At 48.3% G+C, this 21,584-nt stretch overlaps 10 protein-coding genes across 10 annotated transcripts; 4 read left to right on the top strand and 6 right to left on the bottom strand.

The window, feature by feature from the left end:
- Positions 1-302: 302 nt before the first annotated feature.
- On the top strand, positions 303-754 carry FPRO_03931 (putative brt1 protein; the record flags this gene model as incomplete). The annotated part of the gene is made up of 2 exons (XM_031223964.1): positions 303-614; positions 674-754. The coding sequence occupies 2 exons, from the start codon at positions 303-305 to the stop codon at positions 752-754; spliced, it is 393 nt and encodes a 130-aa protein (XP_031089271.1).
- Positions 755-827: 73 nt separating this feature from the next.
- FPRO_03932 (putative nuclease S1 precursor) lies at positions 828-1,893 on the bottom strand (the record flags this gene model as incomplete). Its single annotated transcript, XM_031223963.1, has 2 exons — positions 828-1,716; positions 1,769-1,893. The coding sequence occupies 2 exons, from the start codon at positions 1,891-1,893 to the stop codon at positions 828-830; spliced, it is 1,014 nt and encodes a 337-aa protein (XP_031089270.1).
- A 599-nt stretch (positions 1,894-2,492) lies between these two features.
- On the bottom strand, positions 2,493-2,945 carry FPRO_03933 (putative L-PSP endoribonuclease family protein; the record flags this gene model as incomplete). The annotated part of the gene is made up of 1 exon (XM_031223962.1): positions 2,493-2,945. The coding sequence occupies one exon, from the start codon at positions 2,943-2,945 to the stop codon at positions 2,493-2,495; it is 453 nt and encodes a 150-aa protein (XP_031089269.1).
- A 392-nt stretch (positions 2,946-3,337) lies between these two features.
- On the top strand, positions 3,338-4,955 carry FPRO_03934 (putative aldehyde dehydrogenase; the record flags this gene model as incomplete). Its single annotated transcript, XM_031223961.1, has 3 exons — positions 3,338-3,753; positions 3,813-4,323; positions 4,377-4,955. 3 exons carry the CDS (start codon positions 3,338-3,340, stop codon positions 4,953-4,955), a joined length of 1,506 nt encoding a protein of 501 aa, XP_031089268.1.
- An 822-nt stretch (positions 4,956-5,777) lies between these two features.
- On the top strand, positions 5,778-7,068 carry FPRO_03935 (uncharacterized protein; the record flags this gene model as incomplete). Its single annotated transcript, XM_031223960.1, has 2 exons — positions 5,778-6,493; positions 6,558-7,068. 2 exons carry the CDS (start codon positions 5,778-5,780, stop codon positions 7,066-7,068), a joined length of 1,227 nt encoding a protein of 408 aa, XP_031089267.1.
- Positions 7,069-8,900: 1,832 nt separating this feature from the next.
- FPRO_03936 (uncharacterized protein) lies at positions 8,901-10,370 on the bottom strand (the record flags this gene model as incomplete). Its single annotated transcript, XM_031223959.1, has 1 exon — positions 8,901-10,370. The coding sequence occupies one exon, from the start codon at positions 10,368-10,370 to the stop codon at positions 8,901-8,903; it is 1,470 nt and encodes a 489-aa protein (XP_031089266.1).
- Positions 10,371-11,982: 1,612 nt separating this feature from the next.
- On the bottom strand, positions 11,983-13,329 carry FPRO_03937 (putative lipase precursor; the record flags this gene model as incomplete). Its single annotated transcript, XM_031223957.1, has 1 exon — positions 11,983-13,329. The coding sequence occupies one exon, from the start codon at positions 13,327-13,329 to the stop codon at positions 11,983-11,985; it is 1,347 nt and encodes a 448-aa protein (XP_031089265.1).
- A 2,121-nt stretch (positions 13,330-15,450) lies between these two features.
- FPRO_03938 (uncharacterized protein) lies at positions 15,451-16,810 on the top strand (the record flags this gene model as incomplete). Its single annotated transcript, XM_031223956.1, has 3 exons — positions 15,451-15,691; positions 15,749-15,841; positions 15,903-16,810. 3 exons carry the CDS (start codon positions 15,451-15,453, stop codon positions 16,808-16,810), a joined length of 1,242 nt encoding a protein of 413 aa, XP_031089264.1.
- An 885-nt stretch (positions 16,811-17,695) lies between these two features.
- On the bottom strand, positions 17,696-18,367 carry FPRO_03939 (uncharacterized protein; the record flags this gene model as incomplete). Its single annotated transcript, XM_031223955.1, has 1 exon — positions 17,696-18,367. The coding sequence occupies one exon, from the start codon at positions 18,365-18,367 to the stop codon at positions 17,696-17,698; it is 672 nt and encodes a 223-aa protein (XP_031089263.1).
- An 810-nt stretch (positions 18,368-19,177) lies between these two features.
- Positions 19,178-21,421, bottom strand: FPRO_03940 (uncharacterized protein; the record flags this gene model as incomplete). Its single annotated transcript, XM_031223954.1, has 1 exon — positions 19,178-21,421. The coding sequence occupies one exon, from the start codon at positions 21,419-21,421 to the stop codon at positions 19,178-19,180; it is 2,244 nt and encodes a 747-aa protein (XP_031089262.1).
- Between the last annotated feature and the right edge of the window lie 163 nt (positions 21,422-21,584).

Below are 21,584 nucleotides of genomic sequence, written 5' to 3'. Positions count from 1 at the left end.
AGGAAGGTTGTTTTGCAACTCGTAGTTTCTAAGCATCTCCACTTCAGGGTAGTGGAGCCAGTAAAGGCAGACATGACTGATGATAGTTCCAGTTTGCGATCTCTGCCGCGTAAAATACTGCAATAAGGCATGTATTCCGTCCAAGAGGTAAAAGCGGAGGTGCCACTGTGAATTATATAATCTCAATACCATGCGAAATCTTGTCAATCTTGACGGAACAAAGTCCCAGTTAAAGAAGCCCTTCTTTTACTCCACAGCTTCCGCTTAGTTTTTCCGTCCATTAAGTCCAGCTACCCACCACCATGTCCAACTTTCAAGCAGTTTACACGGCCGACGCTTGTGCGCCTCTCCCTCAATTCTCCCAAGCCGTAAAATATAATGGCATGGTCTACTGCAGCGGGTCCTTCGGCATTGACCCCGCAACCGACGATTTGGTGCCCGGTTCTGTCACGGACCGAGCTCGCATGGCCCTTAAGAATCTCCAGGCCGTGCTCGAAGCTGCTGGCAGTAGCCTCGAACGAGTAGTGAAGGCCAATGTGTTCTTGGCTGAAATGAAGGATTTCGGTGCCTTCAACACCGCGTGGGATGAGTTTTTTCCCACTGAGCCCAAGCCTGTGAGTAGCATTACACACATCCTTCAGCTCTATTCTTTGACTAACATTCACGACTATAGTGTCGGACTTGCGTCGCTGTCCATCAGCTGCCTTTGAACACAGATGTTGAGATTGAGGTTACCGCTAGCTATCAGTTATAATAGTGTGAATAGTACTAATCACATAGCCGAGAATTCCCCAAATCAATCATTGCCCTTCCACTAAACGTATATTCTAATGAGAATGTCCTGAACCACAGCAGCTTCCACTCATTGCCTCCCTCGCCAATTTAGCACGACTCAAAGGTCGGGCAGCAGGAAGCAGATCTCTTCCCATCAAGTCTGGCAGTGGCTTTCGCGCATTCAGCTTATGCGTAGAACGAGTCGCAATCTTAGCAGAGTAGATGCTGTTCAGCCAATGGGCCAGGCGGTAACCGCCCTTGGCAATCTGCAACTCGATGGTTGGGATCACAGAGTTGTAGTATGTCGGGTAGAGATCGCCTGTCTGCAAGGCTGCAGCACCGTTGGGCATGACAACGGTGCAGACAAAAGCATTAGCATCTGAAGCCCAGGCCGTAGCTGATGCGATGGGATCAGTCACGTCGCTGTCTGCGATCCAAGAAGCAGCTTTGGACTTGTAAGAGCCAGACACGATATCAGAGATGAGTGTGTTGGCCCACGATTGAGCGTCGGTCAGGGCGTGGCCACCGATCAGCTTCTCGGGCATATACGTGTCCCAGTCTGAATGCAGATTATCACCAGAGTACCCGTTAAAGGTGACCTTGATATCGTTTCCGCCAACTTCGTAGGCCTCATCGTGCAGTGGCTGGGTGATATCACCCAAAAAGTGGACGAGGAACTTGAGAGCCTCAGCCTTGTTTGCTTTTGTCAGACGGCTATCTCCTACACGTTGAGTGTAGTTGGCAACAGCGGAGATGGAGCATCCAGAACTTCCGCAGTCGCGGTCATAGTCGACATTGCAGTTTGTTGGTGGGCTGTCCTCTGCATCAATAAAGTGTAGAGGAGCTGACCATTTTCCAGCTGCCGTTGTGCGGTAGGTGTCAGCCCACGAGGCGATGCTGGCAAGGTATGAGTCTGAGGTATCTCCCAGAACACCCTGTGCCCTATTCTAATATCAGTACATTTGAAATTGACAGCGGAGTAAAGAGTATTTACCAGGAGGCAACATCATCATCAAGAAAGCGTTGAGCAATGTAGGCAACAGTAGCATGACCTAAAACACCCCAACCATGAACAGCGCGGATGGCTCCAGAGGCCAACAGAAGAGATTTGAGCATCATGTTTAGATAAGACGAGATTTGAACAGATCCTATTGCTATACTTGTGAAAGAATTGGACTGACACTATATACATAATCCGGAGCTGTACCGTCGGTGACCTGGCTTAGTTGAGCGACCGATATATGGGTTCAATTGTCTAAATCTGGTCTTATAGCCGAGTTCAGTCTGATGTGCCGGACAAAGGTCCTTTGATAAATGCTGTTAAGCGCTACAGCTCGGCACAGAATTGCCGGCACGTTTTGTAGATAGCCCATTGATAGGTAAATACCAGAAGGTCTGAAACACCTAGTTAGGGAGGTAGGTATCCTATTCGAAGATCACAAGTTGAGTGACATTATTTACCTGCCCAAAGAAGTATAATTCATCTCTAAACTATAGTGCGGAGTGCTCCGTACTCCGTAGGTTCAGTGCCATAAGACAGTGTCTTTATCTTATCTTCTGATAGTTATCTACAAACTTGACTGGCCGGATAATCGGCATGTCGATAGCAGGGATAATCGCAAGTAGTTGCAGATCTCTTTTCATTCCCGCATAGCCATTGGGTATCGCTCTCAGAAGCCGAGGCCATAGTGCCCAATCCCAGAGCAGAAACCAGCAAGCTATTCTGCCCATAAAACAGTGCATTGAATTTCCACGTTCAACCTCTCATTCGGCAAAGCCGCAACCTGTATACAGGTCCTAGCAGGCGCCTTGGTCTTGTCCGGCCATACCTTATTCCACTCCTTGTTCATCCCAGCATAATCTTTCATGTCGGTCAAGAAGACAGTAGCGTTGACCACATTCTGCAGTCCACATGCGCCGTTTGTTGCACCGTCAATAATGGCCCCAATGTTCTGCAGCACCGCTTCTGTCTGCAGGGAAATGTCAAGGTGGTGCGTTCCGTCGGCGTCTGTAGTGCAGCCGACGACTGTGTTATCGCCGCGACGTGACGAGGTCCCAGAAACGAAAATGGTCTTGGCTGATTGTGGTGTTATTCGAGCGTGGGGATAGTTGGCGAGCGATTGAGCCCTTTCAGCGGGGAGAAAGAAGGGTTCGCCGTTTTGTGATGCCATTTCAAAAGCCTTTGTGGTCGAAATAAAGAATTCAAAATTATGTCAGACAGCCAATCACTGATATGCACTCAGAGGAAGTAGAAGTTTGATAAGAAATAGAAGCGCGAGAATTATTGTGCATTGAAGCCAGCCAAAACTCCGCGGGGCTGCCAGGCAATGTACATTTAGTGGTGGCTACCCGCTTGCCGACGCTATTTTGACTGACCCGGGACTCGGGCCGCGACCTTCTTCCGTGACCATGGCATCGATCGTCGGCGGTTGAACCGGTGTCATTCCCGGGTTTCACTATCTTGAATATGATAATTTTCGATCTGTGATTAGATATACTGCAACACTTTTTACCCGTACATGGTCGACTAACAAGAAGAGCAAGCACAGAACCAACCGCACAAATGCCAGACTCTCCCATCAAAACTGCCTGGCGATTCCAGACCTCGGAGTCTGCCGAGCACTTCATCTCCTCGGACAGCGTGTCAGCGCAACTTTCTCTACAGAACTATGTCTCCAATGAATTCGATACCTCGTTGACAGCGGATTACGTTGATTCCATAAATCCCAAGACCGGCAAATCTTTTGCTAGGGTCCCGATCAGCAGCACTGCTCAGGTTGACCACGCACTGCAGGCCGCTACTGATGCGTTCAAAACATGGTCCAAAACGACAGCAGCCTTCAGGTCCAGCCTGCTTGAGCGAGTGGCGTGCCTGATAGAAGAGAATAAGGAACTCCTTGCAGTTTGGGAGAGCATAGACCAGGGCAAAACACTTGCACGGGCGAGAGTCGAAGTAGATCGGGCTGCGACAAATTTCAGGTGGATACATACCCACGGAACACTGAACAAGAAGTTTCACTAACTCGGGCATCTTGTAGATATTTCTCGAGTTTTATTCTGCATCAAGAGAACGCCGTGAGGATGATTGATGGAGTCGCTCTCACCTACGAGCACCGCTCACCGACTGGCGTTTTTGCGCTCATCTCTCCGTGGAATATGCCTTTATACTTGCTGACCTGGAAGATCGCACCTTGTCTTGCCTTTGGTTGCACAGCCGTCGCCAAACCTTCAGAATTCACCTCCATGTCTGCATTCCTTCTCTGCGAAATATTCCGGCTCGCAGAGATTCCACCTGGTGTTATCAACATAGTCTTCGGCGATGGGGCTACTACAGGCTCGCGACTCGTACAGAGCCCTCTTGTCAAGGGCGTCTCTTTCACTGGAAGTACGGCAACGGGGATCAAGATCCGTAGAGATACGGCGGACCAGATCTACAAGCACATTTCCCTTGAGCTAGGTGGCAAGAACCCAACCTTGGTCTTTGATGACGTGGATCTCGACAAGGCAGTCCAAACAGCCGCAACAGCGGCTTTTGAAAACCAAGGAGAGGTAAGACATGCCGATTTATATATGCCTTGGACTCTTGACACTGACCTCATTAGATCTGCTTATGCGGTTCTCGTATCTACGTCCAATCCCGTATCTACGATTCATTCGTCGCCTCACTAAAAACATATGTCGAGGCAAATTACAAATGTGGCGATCGTACAGGCGCTGTAGCCTCATTACAGCATTATAACAAGATCGTATCGTACCTCGCACTGGCCAGAGAGGAGAATGCCACTTTCATCACGGGATCTGTGCCGCCACTCGAACCCAGCAGCGGCTACTGGGTAGAGCCAGTAGTTTTGACCGACGTCAGTACATCGTCACGAATCATGCAGGAGGAAATATTCGGCCCCATCGTCACTATCTCCAGGTTCGAAACCGAGGAAGAGTGTGTCCAGCTGGCGAATGATAGCGCGTATGGACTTGCTGCCGTTCTCTTGACCAAGGATGGTGCACGGATGAGACGTGTCGGTGAGCAGCTTGACGCGGGGCTTGTTTGGGTCAATTGCTGGTTGGTCAGGGAGCTTAGTACACCTTTTGGTGGGATGAAGAACTCCGGTAAGGGGCGAGAGGGAGGAAACTACAGTCGAGATGTTTTTACTGTCGTGAGGACTCTCCACCTACCAATGTAGGGCCTGTCCCAGTTAATGGGATACTTTAGATCTAGCATGTCACTATCAGAGAAAGTGATATCTTCTTAACAGATGATGAATCTCCTAACGCGATTGAACTCAGGTTCTGAACGACTGACTGTGTTACTTCGCCTAGCCCATATTCCCAATCCTTTGTCACGCACTCCAAACGCCCATCTTTAAGGCAACAGGAGGGCTAACTGACAGCTTGCTTGGTCTGTTTACGCTGGTATTGTGCAAAGAAATGATTCAGGCAGAGCAAATGATTATGTGTCGACCTCAGGAAATACACATATTCTATTAGTGTATATAATAGATATGAGATACGGTATTTGAATTGCTTTTCTATTCAATCGGAGATTTCGTTGAGTATAGGTTATGTGGCTTCGGCAATCGGCCCGCTTCGCTGGGGGGATCGGATATGGACAAACTCTATCAGCTCGGCATTAATGATCCTTCCTACCAGACCTATATAACTACCTGAAGAAGTTCTAAATCCTCCGCTAGCAGACATCTACCGATGGAATCTCGCGAGGGTGATTGGCCATGTCACAAGTTCACGTTGCAGTCGGCCGGAATGTGTCCAGCGTGGATGGGCCGGCATATAAGTTAGATGATGGTTCAATTCCCACCCATACATGCGCGGGCCGCCGTCGGATAATGAGCTGTCTAGTCTGCGGTGAATAGCCACGCAATCAGTAGTTAAGCCACTCAGAAACGATATAACATGTCAAAGATGCCAAATATGTATGTCCAACGAGATATCAGGGCAGTACACCAGACTTGGCTACCACTTCAAGAACATTCTCACATCTATCCACGATGGCAGTTGACTCACTGACAATGACCACCCAGTGCAAGGGGTGCCACAATCGCATCAAACCTGAAGGCAGAAACTCATGTGGGACGACCGACAATAAATTCTATCGCATTGACCTTCATACACATGTTATGCCGCGGACCCTACCACAGCTATCTGATCCTGAACAAAATGGTACACAATCCAACTCATGGATTGAACTAAGGCCATCACGAGTGGATGGAGAGTCAGTTGATATCTACGTCGATTCCAAACATTTCCGGACCGTTCAAGACAACTGTTTTGACCCGAAAGTTCGCCTAAGAGATATGGACCAGACGGGAGTCCATGTCCAGGTATTGAGCACAGTTCCGATCCTGTTTTTCTACGACAAGCCAGGCAAGATGGTCGCACAGTTGGCGCGGGCACTCAATGATCATCTGGCACAAGTGTGCAGCGAATACCCGACAAGATTTGTTGGCCTTGCGACGGTTCCGCTGCAGGACGTGCAAGCATCTGTTGAAGAGCTCAAGAGAGCAAAGTATACCCTCGGACTAAAGGGTGTCGAGATTGGAACTACGATTGGTGATATGAACCTTGACGACTCTAGGTTGGATCCATTTTGGGCTGCCTGTCAAGAGTTAGATATGCCTGTCTTTGTCCATCCGCTGGGATACTCACTGCTCAAAGAGAATGAACATCGATGGGGTCAGTATTGGTCTTCGTGGCTAATCGGAATGTACGTAATGGTCCCTTCCAATGGGCGTAATTTGGAACCAAAAGACTTACTAACTTATTACTAGGCCCTGTGAGACCGCCCTGTCGATGCTGGCCTTGACATCTTCCGGTCTCCTCTTACGATACCCAAGATTGCGCTTCTGCTTTGCTCACGCAGGAGGGGCGTTCCCAACCCTGATGGGAAGAATTGAACACGGATACAATTGTAGGCCAGACTTGGTTGCTTCAAGAGCGGGTGGGCGAAGTCCTTCAGATCACCTCAGCTCAGGCGACAATCTCTGGATAGACAGCCTAGTCCATGACCCAGATCTCCTTGCGTACCTCTGCAAGAAGATAAGAGTGGACCGCATTCTTATGGGTAGCGACTATCCTTTCCCGTTGGGCGAAGTTCCTGAAGCAGGCAAGATGTTGACTTCTGACGGATCACTCTCTGAGTTTCTGTCAACGGAACAACGTGCAATGATGCTAGCTGGAAATGCCATTGACTTTCTGAAGTTGGATGCACGATTCCAGAATGCCTATAAAGATAGCTTGAGAGACCTGTTAAACAGAGACTGTAATAGTATAGCTAATTAGCGTATATATCAAGTTTAAATTTTATAACATATTCTGGAGTTCTAACATACCTTTAGCTTTAAGTATCTCCCCTAATACGTGGAGCTTCACTGGTTTCGAAAGAAACATATTAAATCCACTTTCGCGTGCCTCCTTTTGTGCCTCTTCCGTAGCTAGGCCGGATATTGCAAACATCAAAACACCCTCTCTAACTCCCTCGCGGCTCTCAAAAGCCCTAATTAGTCTCGCCGCCTCAAAGCCATTCATTACTGGCATTGAGATGTCTGACAGAATACAGTCAAAGTCTCCTGGTGACTGTGTATATTTCTCCACTGCCTCCTTTCCATTGATGGCTTTGTCGTATCTGATGTTGAGTTTCTTCAGGTATACTGCTAGGATCTTGAGGTTTATATGATTATCTTCAATGAGCAGTATTTTCGGCGTGTTATCAGGACCGATCGGCTCTTGTCCAGTCGATGCTTCCACGGCCGTACTACTAGCAGCGCCTTCATTTGCAACCGCCCCACTAAGATACTGTGGGATTGGCATTTCACGACTGGTGTCGTCCGGGTTTGCTTGTGGAGGAAACGAATAGCTCGCGTTTAGACCGGGCGTCGGGCGCCGAGTAATCGCTGGCGTGCTACTGTCGGGGACGGGCGGAGTGGTGTGAGGCTCCTCATCCGACGTCCAACGACTGTAGGCGAGTGACAAGGTCTTTGCAAGATTTCTTGGGCCGTGCCTACATGTTATCGTTATTAGTTTTGAGCCGTGCATACCTACCGAGTCGATGATCAACTTACGGCTACGATACAAACTCGAAAACGCCTTTCCAGCCGGCCGCATGCGAATCCACCATTCTTTCGTAGGCGGCGAGGGCATCCTTGCATACAACCACATTTGGAATCAGGGCAAAGGAGTCCGTGTACTGCGTTGTAGCTGGCAAAGCATCCTGGGTCCAGATTATGAGATCTGGGTTCCTCGAGTTGTCATCTTCCGCTAGAAGCTCAAGCTTCAGCCATTCTCTGCAGGTATGATCCGAAGTATCTCGCAGGGCAGAGCTGTGACTACTATTCTCATCACTGAGGTTGATAAGGAGGTCACCGGGACTACTGTCAAAGAAATTAATATTATACCTTTTTAACACCTCATTTTATTATATAGATATTCTTTGTGCTGCATAATGTTTTTATTATACCTGTTGCTTAAAATACAGTTACACTAAAGTCTTATAATTCTATATATGCGAAAGCTGAGTAGAAGCCTGTATGCTGTCCCCGTAATCGCGGACTCAAGGGTGCACCTGGCATGGTGGTGAGCGGGCGGATGTTTGTCATGGACAGTTTCGCGAGGGAAACTGCAAGGGAACTTGTCCCTCAGAAACTCACGAGGTTGCAACGCAGACCTGTGGCGGAGAGTTCCTTACCAGAAAGGCCCCGTGGCGATGCCAGTAGAAGATCAAGAGTTGTCACTGGATGGGAACGAGCTGACCTGACCAGAACAACTACGACAAGTGAGTCTATTGCTGTGCCAAACTAAGCGCCGCGGGCTACTAATATCTCCAGTTCCGACGTGCAACTTGCGAGGACCGAGCGCGGCGATGGCAAGTGGGGTAGTAATCTGGGCGGCTGGGAAAAGAGCCTTTGCTGCAATGCCCCAACCGCGATAACTCTCATGTAGAGGTTGTCGATTGCTCTGAGGTCACCTCCTCTGGAAGAAGCCAATTCACCAGGGTATTTTGTTCTAACGGCGGTCAAACGAATGGCTGCCATGATATGCTTGAAAACGGACCTCGGTGCGAACGGACTGGTCGTAAGTACGACGTTGCCCCTCTGATCGTGCACCTACTTATCGTATTATAGAAATATGAGTGGATCTGGGGTGAGACTCCAAGGTACTGAAATACTGTAGTCTTGCTGACAGCCCATCTGAAACTGATCCCATGACGGGAGACTTGTATCTGTTATTGGGTTACAAATTTGGGCCGTATCCTCAACAAAGAACGAGCCCGGTGGGAGTCCTGAGTGAACATATGCATCTGGTAATAGACTGCTAGAGTCAATTTGGGCTGGAAGAACACCGAGGTCGAAATTTGTAGGATAGTCGTGGGTGGTGGGGAATTCCGTATGGGAGTCAATGGCAACTGAAGTATATGCTTCGCGATAAGGCAGTTTCTCGTAACAAGCTGGGAGATCGTGGGGTGCCTGGGTCTTATCGCTAATGTCTGTAGTAAGGCTTCGACTGTCAGGGCTGCAAGTCTGATCTGTAGCGTCGGCACATCCCAGATCGATAACGACTTCGCCCTTGCGAGGGGACGGCCTCCCATCACAGCTGAGGCCAGAAATCGTTTCGATCATTGTAACTACTGTTCGTCCAACCGCCCACACTTGCGCTAAATCTTTCAGGGATTCCAAGCAGGTGCTGACTCGTCGCCGGGCAAGTCTCCTGGTAGTAGGACTCGGCGTATTCGACACGTGTAAGTGTATAACAACTGCTGAAAAGAGACTATGGACGATGAATGGAGGACAACGGCGTAGCTGTTGCTTGTCTCTGAGGGCTTCAACAATCGACGTAATCATATTGGCTGAGCCAACTGTACCATCTCGTGATCCATAGGATTGTTTTGTATCCTGCAAAGTCTTTCTGTTGCGAGGCGAACTTGCCCGATGTAGCAGACAGCAAGCGCTGAAGTAGTGCAAGTAGAGTATCCCAGACCAGAAATGGTGCTTTGATCGTTCCCAGCGCATGGGAGCAGGGCACTCCTGGTTCCATTTGGATAGGGACGTAGCAATAGAGTTGATACCATCCCAGTCCTGGCCACCACTGGATAAGTTGGAATATTTTGATGCGACAAGTCCTATGAGCTTACACAGCTTCACGTACTGAACGAAGAATCCCACCTGAGTTGGGTCTGGTGGGTATTCGTCAATATCATTCCCATCATGCTCGATGAAGTCATCATCGGCGATCATATCGACATCGCAATCGTCGAGGTTGAGGGATACCGACTGTCCCAGGCCAACGGCGAGAGTGCGATCTCGAGTAAATAGCGTCCACCAAATGCGCTTACGGAGTCTCTTTTCACTGATTGACAATGTTGAATTTTCCATGCTGCGATGTAGACCGAGACTCTGAGCAACAGCGATTGCGGAGTGACTCCAATAGAACATGTTCTTGGATATGTCATCAGGGCCAGCCCAGTACCATCCCATTAGAAGCATTGACTGCACCAAGGTAATTCCGTCTCGCTCATAGTCGGCGTCATAAAGGGCTTTGGCGCGTCGATAAAATGTCGCAACAGCTGTTGAAGCTGATCCATCAACCATTAATTGTGGGTTTATGCTTATTCGGGCGCCTGCCAGTAAGATACACTGTATGAGAAGCATCGACGGGGGCCTTTTAGGATCTCGATATTGTGACATAAATTTTGTGCGGTTGATAACGGGTACAATCGGGTGAACCCAAGCAAAGAAAGTCTCTATCAAGTCGTCGCAAAGCGATTTCGGAGGTAATACAAAGGCCCCTCTTCGCTGCAGGATCCGTGTTTCGAGAGGGTCCAGTCCAGCAGGTATTGACAGCGCAAGAGTATCTCGAGGCATAGGGAAATGCACTACCGGGCCTTGACTTCCACTGAGGAGGAAATTAAAACCCGCAGATTCGCCCAAGTAAACAACATGGCCTGCGGATGTAACAGGTAGAACATTGAATTTGGTTGGTGGTGACACAGCTCCATCTTGCTGGGAGCTTTTTAGATATGCCTGAGTAGTTGAGGTAAGTGTATTGAGGCAATGGCTTGGGGAATCTCTCTGTGGTCTTATCCTGGTCAGTGAGTGAGATCATGAGATAGATCAATGCAACCATACGTAGTGTGCTCTCCTTTCCTGCGGTTAGCGAGAGTCCTTGCTCGGTGTTCCGCTATGCCCGGAACTTCACAATTAATATTAAATGCAGTGCAATTGGTGCAGGGCATCCCTTTGCTCAGAGCATCGCATCGGGTTTTTCGCGAATGACATGTCCAAAGAATAGGTAAGTTTCAGTACAAGACGAGTGTGACGCGACGTAACTTACCACGCAGGCTCGAGATGATCGAATCTTGATGAATCTGCAGTCGTTAGCTCCAACAATTGTACAGAAAACAGAAAACCGGAATGTATATGCATACCTTCTTTGTCGCGGTGGTTGAACTGATGTAGCCATAATTGGTATCTAAGGATATAAATGACAATCGAATCGGAATAAACAAGGTTTTTGTTTTCAAAAGTGCAATATGTAGAGCCGACCTTTATTCTCTAAATGCACCTAAGCGGCATTATATGTCAAAAAATGGCCATCAGCAGACCCAATGAACCCGTGTTATAGCGTGATGATGGGCAATTGCACTACTGTACCCCGCACTATGAACTGAACTTTATAGCCACTAGCTTCGGAGGATGGCGGCGGGGAGGGAATGAGGTACGTCGATCAGTCAGGGGTTACGATACACATGCCCGAGGGTCGGGTATGACCGAGGCAGGACAGGGTTATGTCAACAACACCTCCCCTGTGCTTTATACAACTAAAAAACTCGCAAAGGGCTGTGTATAGATACTCTAGCCAGTGAGATTGCCAGAAGTATTGATCTAATTATCCCCAGAGGCATGGGCAGGCTATCCTTGCATACTGCTCTAATAGCGGAGTCCATAACTGGGAAAGTAGTGTCATTTTTACTTTTTCAAAGAACGCTAGCCTTCGGTTAACGTACACTAATCCATTTTGCGACTAGATTTCAGCTCTTGTATACCAGGGCGTCATATTGTGAAATAACAACCTCCAATTAAAAATACTATATAAAGAGAAGGGAGAAAACATCAATTGCGAGATGTGTCAGCCGCGGCCCACTGTCCTGCTTACTGCGGCAGACACCTAATACTAGAGTGAGACCCTGCCTGGGCATGCTTTCTAACCAATTATAGGACCAACTGGCTTTCCAACCAGATCAGCCAGGGCCTCAATCAAAGCAGTAGACAGGGTGATTGAGCCCCTCAGATCCAAGAGGGAAGAAACCACATTACTCGTCTTGCACTGGCTTGGCGCCTTCCTGCCATTCATGATATCCTTTAACCACGCCAGAGCCTTTCCAGCTCCAATGATGGCGAGTGAGCCATGCTCCGAGAGTAAGTCTCTGTCATACTGAACCTTGGTACCGCCAGAGCAGTAGAATTTGACAAGATCGTCGGTGTCCTTGATGGGGCTGACTTGATCCTGAATCGACTTGTAAACAAACAGAGGAATGCTAGGACTGTGTTTACCAAGAGCGTTCTCGTCTAGAATGCTTTTGGCGGGTTCTTGTGTCAGGATGGCAGGGTCTTTCAGCATTCCAACCACGTCCTGTCCGAGGAACGAAATAATATCAGTCACAAAACATTGCTTTTCAACAGCATCGAATTTGGCTTTATACTCTGGCTTGATAGCCGCATCAAGTCCCAATTTGAGGATCGGGTATTGTTTGGCCAGCCCAACCATGCCGGGAGGGATAATACCTGCCAAAGGTCCCTTGTTGATGCTCTTGATGACAGATGTGATGTTTGGCACAGTACCACCAAGAGCAGCACCGGCGATACGAAGCTCTGGAGCGTACAACTGCTGAAGCTCTGCCGCTGAAGCCGACGCGATGCTCCCACCAGAGTATCCCCACATTCCGACGGTGGGGTTCTTCGAGATGCCAGTGAAGTTGGCAGAGTTGATGGCCGCTCGAATTCCGTCAAGCGTGGCATATCCGGCGAGTTTGTTTGCCAGGTAAGCCGCGTCAGGACCTTCATGGTCTGGAGCAATGACGATCCATCCCTGCTCAAGAGCTGCTTCTATCAGCAAAAGCTCTGCTTGGGTGACAATGGTTCCGAGGGGTCCGCCGGTGGCGGAGGCGAACTGAAAGGCATAAGACGGAGCACAGCCGGCATAAGAGGCATCCTCGGCGACCTGGTATGAGAGGACCTTTGTAAAGTCGGCTTTGTAGGGGACCAAGACAGTAAGGACGGTGGAGAGGGCCTTGCCGAAGTTGTCGTTGGTTCTGTAAGAGATCTGCCAAGTGTCTTTCAAGTTGGTTGGAGATATACCGAAGGCTGCAATGGGAGACGGTGGCTTGCGATAGTCGATGATGGTGCCAGGCGGGTAGTCGTTGATGTTATCAGGTACCTTGTAGAAGGAGTCTTCAGTGGGGAGTACAGGCTGCTGTCGCTCCTCAACAGGGGCAGACAAACCCAGAGTCGAGAGTGCCGCCACTGACAACAGGATGAAACGAGGGAACATGGTTGACGTGACTAGAGTTCGGGATTTAGATAGCCAATAGTTCATCCAGATGAGTTTGTACAGGCGTCAAAAAGATCTTAATATAAACACCTTTTACTCATAACTGTATTATAATTTGAAGGATATCAAGTACAGTTAAATATACAATTTAGTTCATGCAAATCGTCCTTTACCCCAGATCAGCCTTCCATTGAACCACGTGAACCCTCGGACAAACCCATGTGAAACCGTCGGACGGAGCGATTTAGCTTCAGCTGAGCAGATGAAATTACTTTAGTCCTCTGTAGAGTGACAGTTACCCTCCACCACAGCTAGCGAGGCGCTATTCTCGTCTCAGGGACGTGCACATGGCGATCACTTGCCGGACTGCTACAAAATCCGCGGCTTGCACGCGATTTGCAAATCCCGCTCTAGCGCCTACCGCCATGGCCATAGCCCCGAACATCACAAGGCTGGGATTGGGACAAAGACCATGCAGTAGACTCATTCAGGCAAGGAAGCCGAGACCTTTCCGGTAAAGTGCGATATCGATGCACACGATCCATCCGCTTCCCTTCCTACCCCGCAGCCAACCAACTCAATACAATTTACGGTACCCAGCGGCTTGTGGCCGAAGCGGTATTGGTCATTAATACAGATATACAGCACCTAATTTCCGTCCTCTTTTCGAATCGCCGAGAGCGGGCCCCTTGCGGGTGAGTAAAGCAATGGCTGCCGCATTTCAGGCGAGCGCTGCTATCTCTGCCAGAAGATGCTGTTTATCCTAATTGTGAAGCGAGGGAGGGCTGAGCAAAGGAGCCAACTGAATAGTTGCCTCGGCGACGAGGTCGGCTTCATGGCCCGCTCCCTGGAAAACATCTAGAAATGACAATAGCGTCCTATCAGCGTGCATTTGGACACTGATGGAGGCCGCCTTGTGATGCGAAGCAGTTTCAAAACACTGAGCGGCCTCTTCGAGATCTGTAGGCACCTTCATGAATAAATATATCTGGTGCGGAGTTTCTTCTTCCCTGGACCATGTAATCGCTTTGCTAGGTCGGGATCATCTTTCGGTGTCCCCTCAACTGCACTACGGCTTGCACATATTGCTTCCTCGATATCTTCCAAAGCTTTCGTGTGAAGATATCTAGATCGAAGCTGGACTGGAAGATTGGAAGACAGAGTTTCCCGGCGAGAGGGTTCTCGGGTTTCTTTAGTTATCCCAATAGACTCAGAGGTCGTCGAGGTTTCTTGTTCGTATAAACCTGCTCCACGGTTGTATGCGGAGACTCTCCAGTGCCATGAATCTACTGGGATGGTCATCTGAGATGTCTCCAATGGTCTGTTGGGCCACGCTGATAGACTCATCGAAGCCAGCCGTTTCTTTGGTACGTCTGTATCTCAAGCCAAGCCGAATGCTTGGATCAATTAACAGATCGGTCCTCTGTTTATTCTCCATTGGGGTGACTGCGACAGTCTTGCGGGTGACATCGATCGCTTCTTTGAGGTATTTCATAGATCCAACGCGCATGTATTGGTCTCTTGAAGAATGCTGAGGGCGGTGTACATTCCAATCAGTGTAGGGTTACCGTTAGCAGTGACCGTTATGGAATCCTGAGCGAGCGTTGATGGCTTCCTCTAGGTCCTCAATGGTCCCTTTGCGCAGATACCGCGCGTCAAGTTGAGAGGCAAGACTGGCTGGCCTGTCACCGCGTTCTGCGTCAAGGAGAACTTTCGGCGTGGCCTTGATAGCCTCTCAGGCTGTATGGACAGACTCCCCAAGGACTCCATTATCCATGCTTGCCTCGTATTTACTTCTCAGATCCAGGGCCAAGCAGTGATAGCCATGGAAAATTATATTTACTTATTTCCCTATTCTAAACATCTAGTCTTTGTCTTTAAATAAATCATCTATCAAGCAGTAGTCTTATAACTACCTTCATAGTGTTATAGGCATAAGTACAGAGATTAATTAACTACTCTTTAACACAAGGTAGAGAATTTTTAATGACTCATACAGTTACTTTTCTTAGTAATAATCTGCAACCGACCCGCATCACGCCTTTCCATTGACAAGTAAGTATCTAATCTCCAAGAAAGTCTCACACACTGGGACAACTGAGCGTTCGCATCAGCTACAAAATGCTTTCTTCCACTGTAAATCCAATCGTATTTGATTCCTACCCCGACCGCGGGTTACAAGCGTATAGCGTCGTTTTGGGTGCGTGGTTGGCTCTGTTTCCAGCCTCCGGGCTCCTTAACTCAACTGGTATTTTCCAAGCATGGCTCCTCGTCAATCAACTCGACAAATACTCAGAGCCTCAAATCTCGTGGATATTTAGCACTTTCGCCTTCCTTTTCTTCTTTGGGGGCATTCAGGCGGGTAAGCTCATCTATCCAGCATTTAATTCACACAACAATGTATCTCACATTTGTGTAGGTCCAATATTTGATAGATATGGACCTAAATACTTGTTCCCTACTGGGGCATGTGGCTTAGTCGTCGCGCTGTTATGTACGAGTTTCTGTACAGGTAAGAAGGACCTTGGCCAATTGGCGAAGCACAGTCTGATGCTAACGTCACTGGTGAGAAGAATACTACCAGTTTATGCTAGCCTTTGGGTGTCTTGGTGGTCTCTCTTCTTCAATCATATGGACTACTAGTATCGCCACCCTTGGGCATTGGTTCATGCAAAACCGGGGGCTGGCAACTGGTCTTGCGACCACCGCTGGAGGCGTTGGAGGTCTATGCTATCCCCTTGCCTTCTTGCATCTGTCACGTCGAAATGGGTTTCCCTGGACAATAAGATGCTTTGCGCTTGTCACCTTGTTGTGTTTCCTAGCTAGTCTGCCCTTGCTCAAGACACGGCTGCCGGCAAATCCGACCTCGCGGCTTGTTCTTGACTGGAAGGGTTTCAAAGACACGAGGTTCACACTGACGATGATGGCGATATTCATTCTGGACTGGGCTGTTTTGGTGCCTCCAGCATACATCACCACATACACTTCTTCACATGGACTCAGTGATCTCTCTCCCAACATACTGGCCATTCTCAACTCGGCATCTACCTTGGGACGTTGTCTACCTGGGATTGTTGCCGACAGGGTCGGTCGGTTCAACGTTATGATCATATGCGCAACTCTCTCCACCTTATCAATCTTTTGCTTATGGCTTCAAGCAGAGTCTAACGCTGCTGTTGTCATTTCCTTCGCTGTAACCTATGGCTTTTTCAGTGGAACCGCTTTCAGCCTGACGCCAGTATGTGTGGCTCAGCTCTGCAAAACAGAGGAATATGCCACAAGGTATGGAACAGCCTATGGCGTGGTAAGCTTCGCTACATTGGCTGGAGTTCCCATCTCGGGACTGATCTTAGGTACGAGTGACGGCAGCCACTACACCGCCTTGGTTCTCTTTTGTGGTACAGCATATGCAGTCTCGGCTCTTCTTTTTATTTGTGCCAAGGGAACCAGTCAGGATTGGAGGCTCTTGTCTAAATTTTAGTCTTAAGTGACAGCTAGCCATTAAACATGTCGAGGTTGGGATGGGATAAGGAAACCGTAGGGTAGCCTAAAAACAGAAATTTTGGCTTCGAATGCCCGAATTTAAAGACTGCAATATCATAAATCAAGAACACGATAGTATTAGCACAGGCAGTTCGCTAGCTAGCTTGATATTTATAGGCATAAGTAGAGAAATATAGTATGAATAGCTGCTGTCTGTAGCCCGTCTCAGGCATCAGATTTCCTTCCATAGATAGAACATCAGCTAATAGTTAGTACCTAATACTAGTTCCTATTAAAAATACTCAAATTGGATTATAGGCATAAATACTCGGATTATTCAGATCCTTCCTTACATCAATAAGAGAGGTAATGACGTCTTAGCTTGACTATCCGTGAGCCCTCGAAAGTGACGCTATGGTCAATGACTTCAAAGCGTTTCAAGAATTACAATCATTCCACCCTCCGAACTCTTTATACTTCTTATCTCCAGGCCACAGATTGGTAAGCCACCTAAACCTATTATTGACGACATTGATAAAGCCAACTTCTTGCGTAATAGCTTTAATCTTATCGAACTTAATAGACATACTCCCGAGCTTAATAAAAACTTCTCCGAGGGTATACCACTTTGAGAGAGCATAATCTGCGGTAAGAGTATAGTCGTCAGAGAGGATTGTACTATCAGTTTTCTGAATTTCGATATAGCCTCCAGGCTTGAGATTACTATAAAAAGTGAGTCATTCAGACGAAAGTGGAGGTTAAAGACATGCCTAAAGATCTTGCGGATAAACTCTTTATAAGTACTTATAGACTTAATTAAAACTCATTGAGATCTTAACTATGTAACTAAATACTAAAAAAGGCTAGAAGAAAACAAATATCATTACACTCTAGGCATTGCATTATTTAGCCATTCTTGAGATTCCTCATTACATCCAACTACATGAAATTCTATTATGGCTCCAGCGCCTCGCTTTGCATGTATGTGCATTGTTGTGCTCCATTCCTGGATGACTCGGACGATATGCCTTGGTGGAATATCCCGCACATTCCACACATCGAACTGGACAAGTTCCGGGGCCCACAGGTATCCACACCCATGCTGGAGCTCAGGAGAGTCGGTGTCGGTCGATCTGATAGCAGCTACACTTCTGTTCAGTGCTCGTACGGCTTCGCGCCAGCTAGAGATGAGCTGTGTCATGAATGGACCATCCAAGCCGCCGTTGAGATCGGTCTCTGTCAATGCCGTTGCTTGAGTGATGGACCGCAAAAGACCAAAGCGAAGCTTCCGAACCGAGCGGAGTGTAAGCCTCTGGAGTGTTCCATCAGCAGATGGTGCAAACTCCAGCCCGCCGCTAGAGATTTCGGCATGGCCGATTTGTTCGGCGAAGCACATGAGATCGGCAGGAGAGTTGAAAATGTAGATATCGGCCAGCGTTGGACTTAGATTATCGGCTGTTGACGACGGTCCACCCTGTAAGTGGTCGTTACGTGGCGTCATATGCAGTCGCGGACTGCCAAGTTCAATTGGGGTTGAAGTTACTATCCACTCCATTGCTGATATATTACACATAAGTACAACAGCAAAGAGTAACAGTAGAAGAAATAAAAACCGTATAATCTGGGACTTCTCCGACAATTCAGGTCCATAGAGGTATTTATACTGAGGGGTTATTACATAATGAGTCATAGAGCAGCATACGCAATGTAGTTTAAGCACCAAGACGAAAGTGGCAGATATGCCAGAGCAATCAGACTATTACCAGTGCACAATCTCTTACTATTGGCCAAACTCAAGGTGTTAAGTATACACTTAGAATAAAATCAGAACTACTTTAACTTTAGCTAAATGTGTGACTCAAAGATGCTGCTTGTAATTGGCTGGCTATACGCCAAAAGCATGCTGTTACGACCTAGCGTAATAGGTAAGGCTTACATTTTGAACCCCGGTTATTTACACCAATCACGCCATAACTCATACTGCGCCTTAAGCATTTATTGTAAGGTTCTACAGCAACCCCTGCAGATGCGTACATGTCTAACCACTACATGGCTTAGTGGTCTGATATGCTCTGTGAAATGTAGTCCCTCATCCCGGCTTCCCAGAGATAATCCATCTGCCGCGACGATTGCAGAAGCGATATCCAATTGACCAAGAAAATGAACCATGTTTGGTTAGACTCCATTTTGAGGCCTGCATAGAATGGAAATAAAGCGCATTGCAGTGGTACGTCTATACTCCCGATCCTTAGTCAAATGGTACAGGAGCCAATAAATACACTAAATTATCACGATATATCTCAACTTGAGAAAGGCTAAAGTACCTTGTGATTGATGTGGGCTACTTGTTGCCTAACTAAAACATCTAAGAAATAGTGAACTCACTGCTCCTACCGGTAAATGCATTAATCTTACCCGTGATAGGAGTCTTGCTATCTCCATAATAGCTCAGCCGATACGTGCCAGAACCAACGTCCTTCGCATCCTGCCATCCAGTCTCCCAAGTGATAGAAACCTGGCTTGACCCAAGCAACCCATCAAGTCTTTTCCACTCAAAGACAAGATCCCAGTCCTCGTCAGTCCGAACCTGAACCCACTTGGATCCGTCCTTCTTCTCAACTGCTGCATAAGTATCCTCCAAGTGAAGATTGTTTCGTGGATTGGCTCCCACGAATGTGGCGCTGATATTATCTCCGACTGCAAACTTTGATTTGCTCACGTCGTTGATGATATCACCAAACTTGGTGCCAATCTTGGGGTTATCGTAGACAACACCTGTAGTGAGAGAAATTGAGTTCTTTCGGTTATCAGGTGCAGCTGGACCAGTCGGTGGCTTTGAGGCGCCCTTTTCCTGTAGGAGGTATCCGAGATAGCTCGTAGTAAGGTTGATGTAAGCGTCCAGACTATGTCTGCCGTGGACAGTTGAGCCACCTTCGTAGCGCTGCATATCATATTCTTCTGGTGTAGTACAGTAATGAGCGTAAGTGTTGCCAGGTCCACCAGCGACAACGATGGGATCACTTCCAACACCACCTCTATCCTTAATCTCATCACTGATGCTCTTGCGCCAACGTCGTGAAGACATAGTCGTCAGCTCAGGTGCTGAGACGATGATGAAGAAGTTACCGACCCGTAACATTTGGATATCGACGATATTGGGAGCCCAAGCATAAGGTAGTGTAATCTCACCAGCGTCGATGAGAATCGGCTTCGGTGACTGACATGCGACCTGCTCCTTGGTAGGATCGCGCAGGAACTTGGATACAAGAGCCCAGAAAGGACTGGCATCAGGTTCACCTGAGTCACCCTGCTTGAAGTCGAAATACCCCGGACCGTCGGTAGTTCCAGCGGCGAAAGAGTATCCAAAGGCTGCGGCACATGTCTTTGCCGACGTGCCATTAGGAAGTTGAAAGGTAAAGTCTGAAAAGTCCTTGAATGAGTGATACCCAAGAACACTCTTTCCCGTAACTGGAACACCGGCTCCACCTTGCATCTGACCATATAGCTTGTCGGCCTGCTTAAAGACTCGACGACCAATCTCCCAGCATGACTTGGTGCCTCCGTCATTGAGTCCCCAGAAAGGACCTCGACCGTGACAAGTGTCGATTTTGCCATTGCAAGTCGCATCCTTAAAGTCACACTGCTGTCCTGAGCCATCTTCACACCAAGCCCCTTCGACATTTGGCGTAGTGTCAGCGACAGCAGCTTGGGAGAAGCCAGCCACGAAGTCATCGGTAGCTCCATTGGTTCCACGAACAGCTTGCTCAAGAAGATAGGCACTGACACCCTTGTTATCACCAGCAACAAGAGTGTTATTCATGTAAAGACTCGTGCCATGTACCGAGAACCACGTGAGCACCCCAGTCACTTTGCTGTCTGAGTCGCGAGTGAACTTGAGCATGGTCAGTTCCTTGTCGACCTCATCCTGGTACTTGTCCCGCTCCGACTTTGGATTGGCTTGATAGGCATATAGACTTCGATTGATGTTGACATCTTCGATGCGAATCTTGCCTACGCTGAGACGGCCCTTGGTAAGACTTTCATGCGCCCGCTTGACCGACAGAACAGCACCGTCAACGATGGCCTGATACGCTTGCTGATTGAATCCAAGAGCGGAGATCTGTGGCATGAGATAATTGTTCCAACCTGCTGGCCCAGCGTGTGAGTGCGTTCCGGTGACAGCGACATTGTCCGACGTGTAGACGGAATATTCCGATCCAAGAGCCGCGATGCCCTCAAGGATACCTCTGCGAACAGCAGTATCACCAGACTGAGTATCCAAGACCAAGTACACAAATCGCTCTTTGGGTTCATCTGGATTGCCCACGATGAAAGCCCGGGAGTATAGACGCTGGCGCAAGCCTGTTCCTACCTGCCCGAGGTCGGCATAGCCCATGAGATTAAGCTCGACGACAGGCCCAGTCACGTCAGCCTTGCCGACGCCGAGCAAGTATACATCACCAGAGTCATCAGCTCGCTTGGCGTTATCGTTGGGAGACTCTTCAGACGAAGGGACGGCGAGACATGATGCTGTCTGGAATAGGAAGGTGGTGAAGCTCAGGTATAACAGGAGCACATAAGAGAGATTGCGATAAGTTGCGGTGAACATCATGACCACCATAAAATTGGGTCAACGAAGGTTTTGGCTCTGCAAATCATGTTCAACAAATGTGCGATGCCTCGAGGTATTTATAGTATTTACTCATCATTCGGTGGTGGCTCAAAGTGATGCGATAAGTGGCTTCTCAAGCGGTCTGCTCAATGCAGTCGCA

This window comes from Fusarium proliferatum (genome assembly GCF_900067095.1).
Source record: "Fusarium proliferatum ET1 genome assembly, contig: FPRO_scaffold014, whole genome shotgun sequence".
Classification (NCBI taxonomy): Eukaryota; Fungi; Ascomycota; class Sordariomycetes; order Hypocreales; family Nectriaceae; genus Fusarium; species Fusarium proliferatum.
This window is presented reverse-complemented; position numbering and strand designations above follow the sequence as displayed.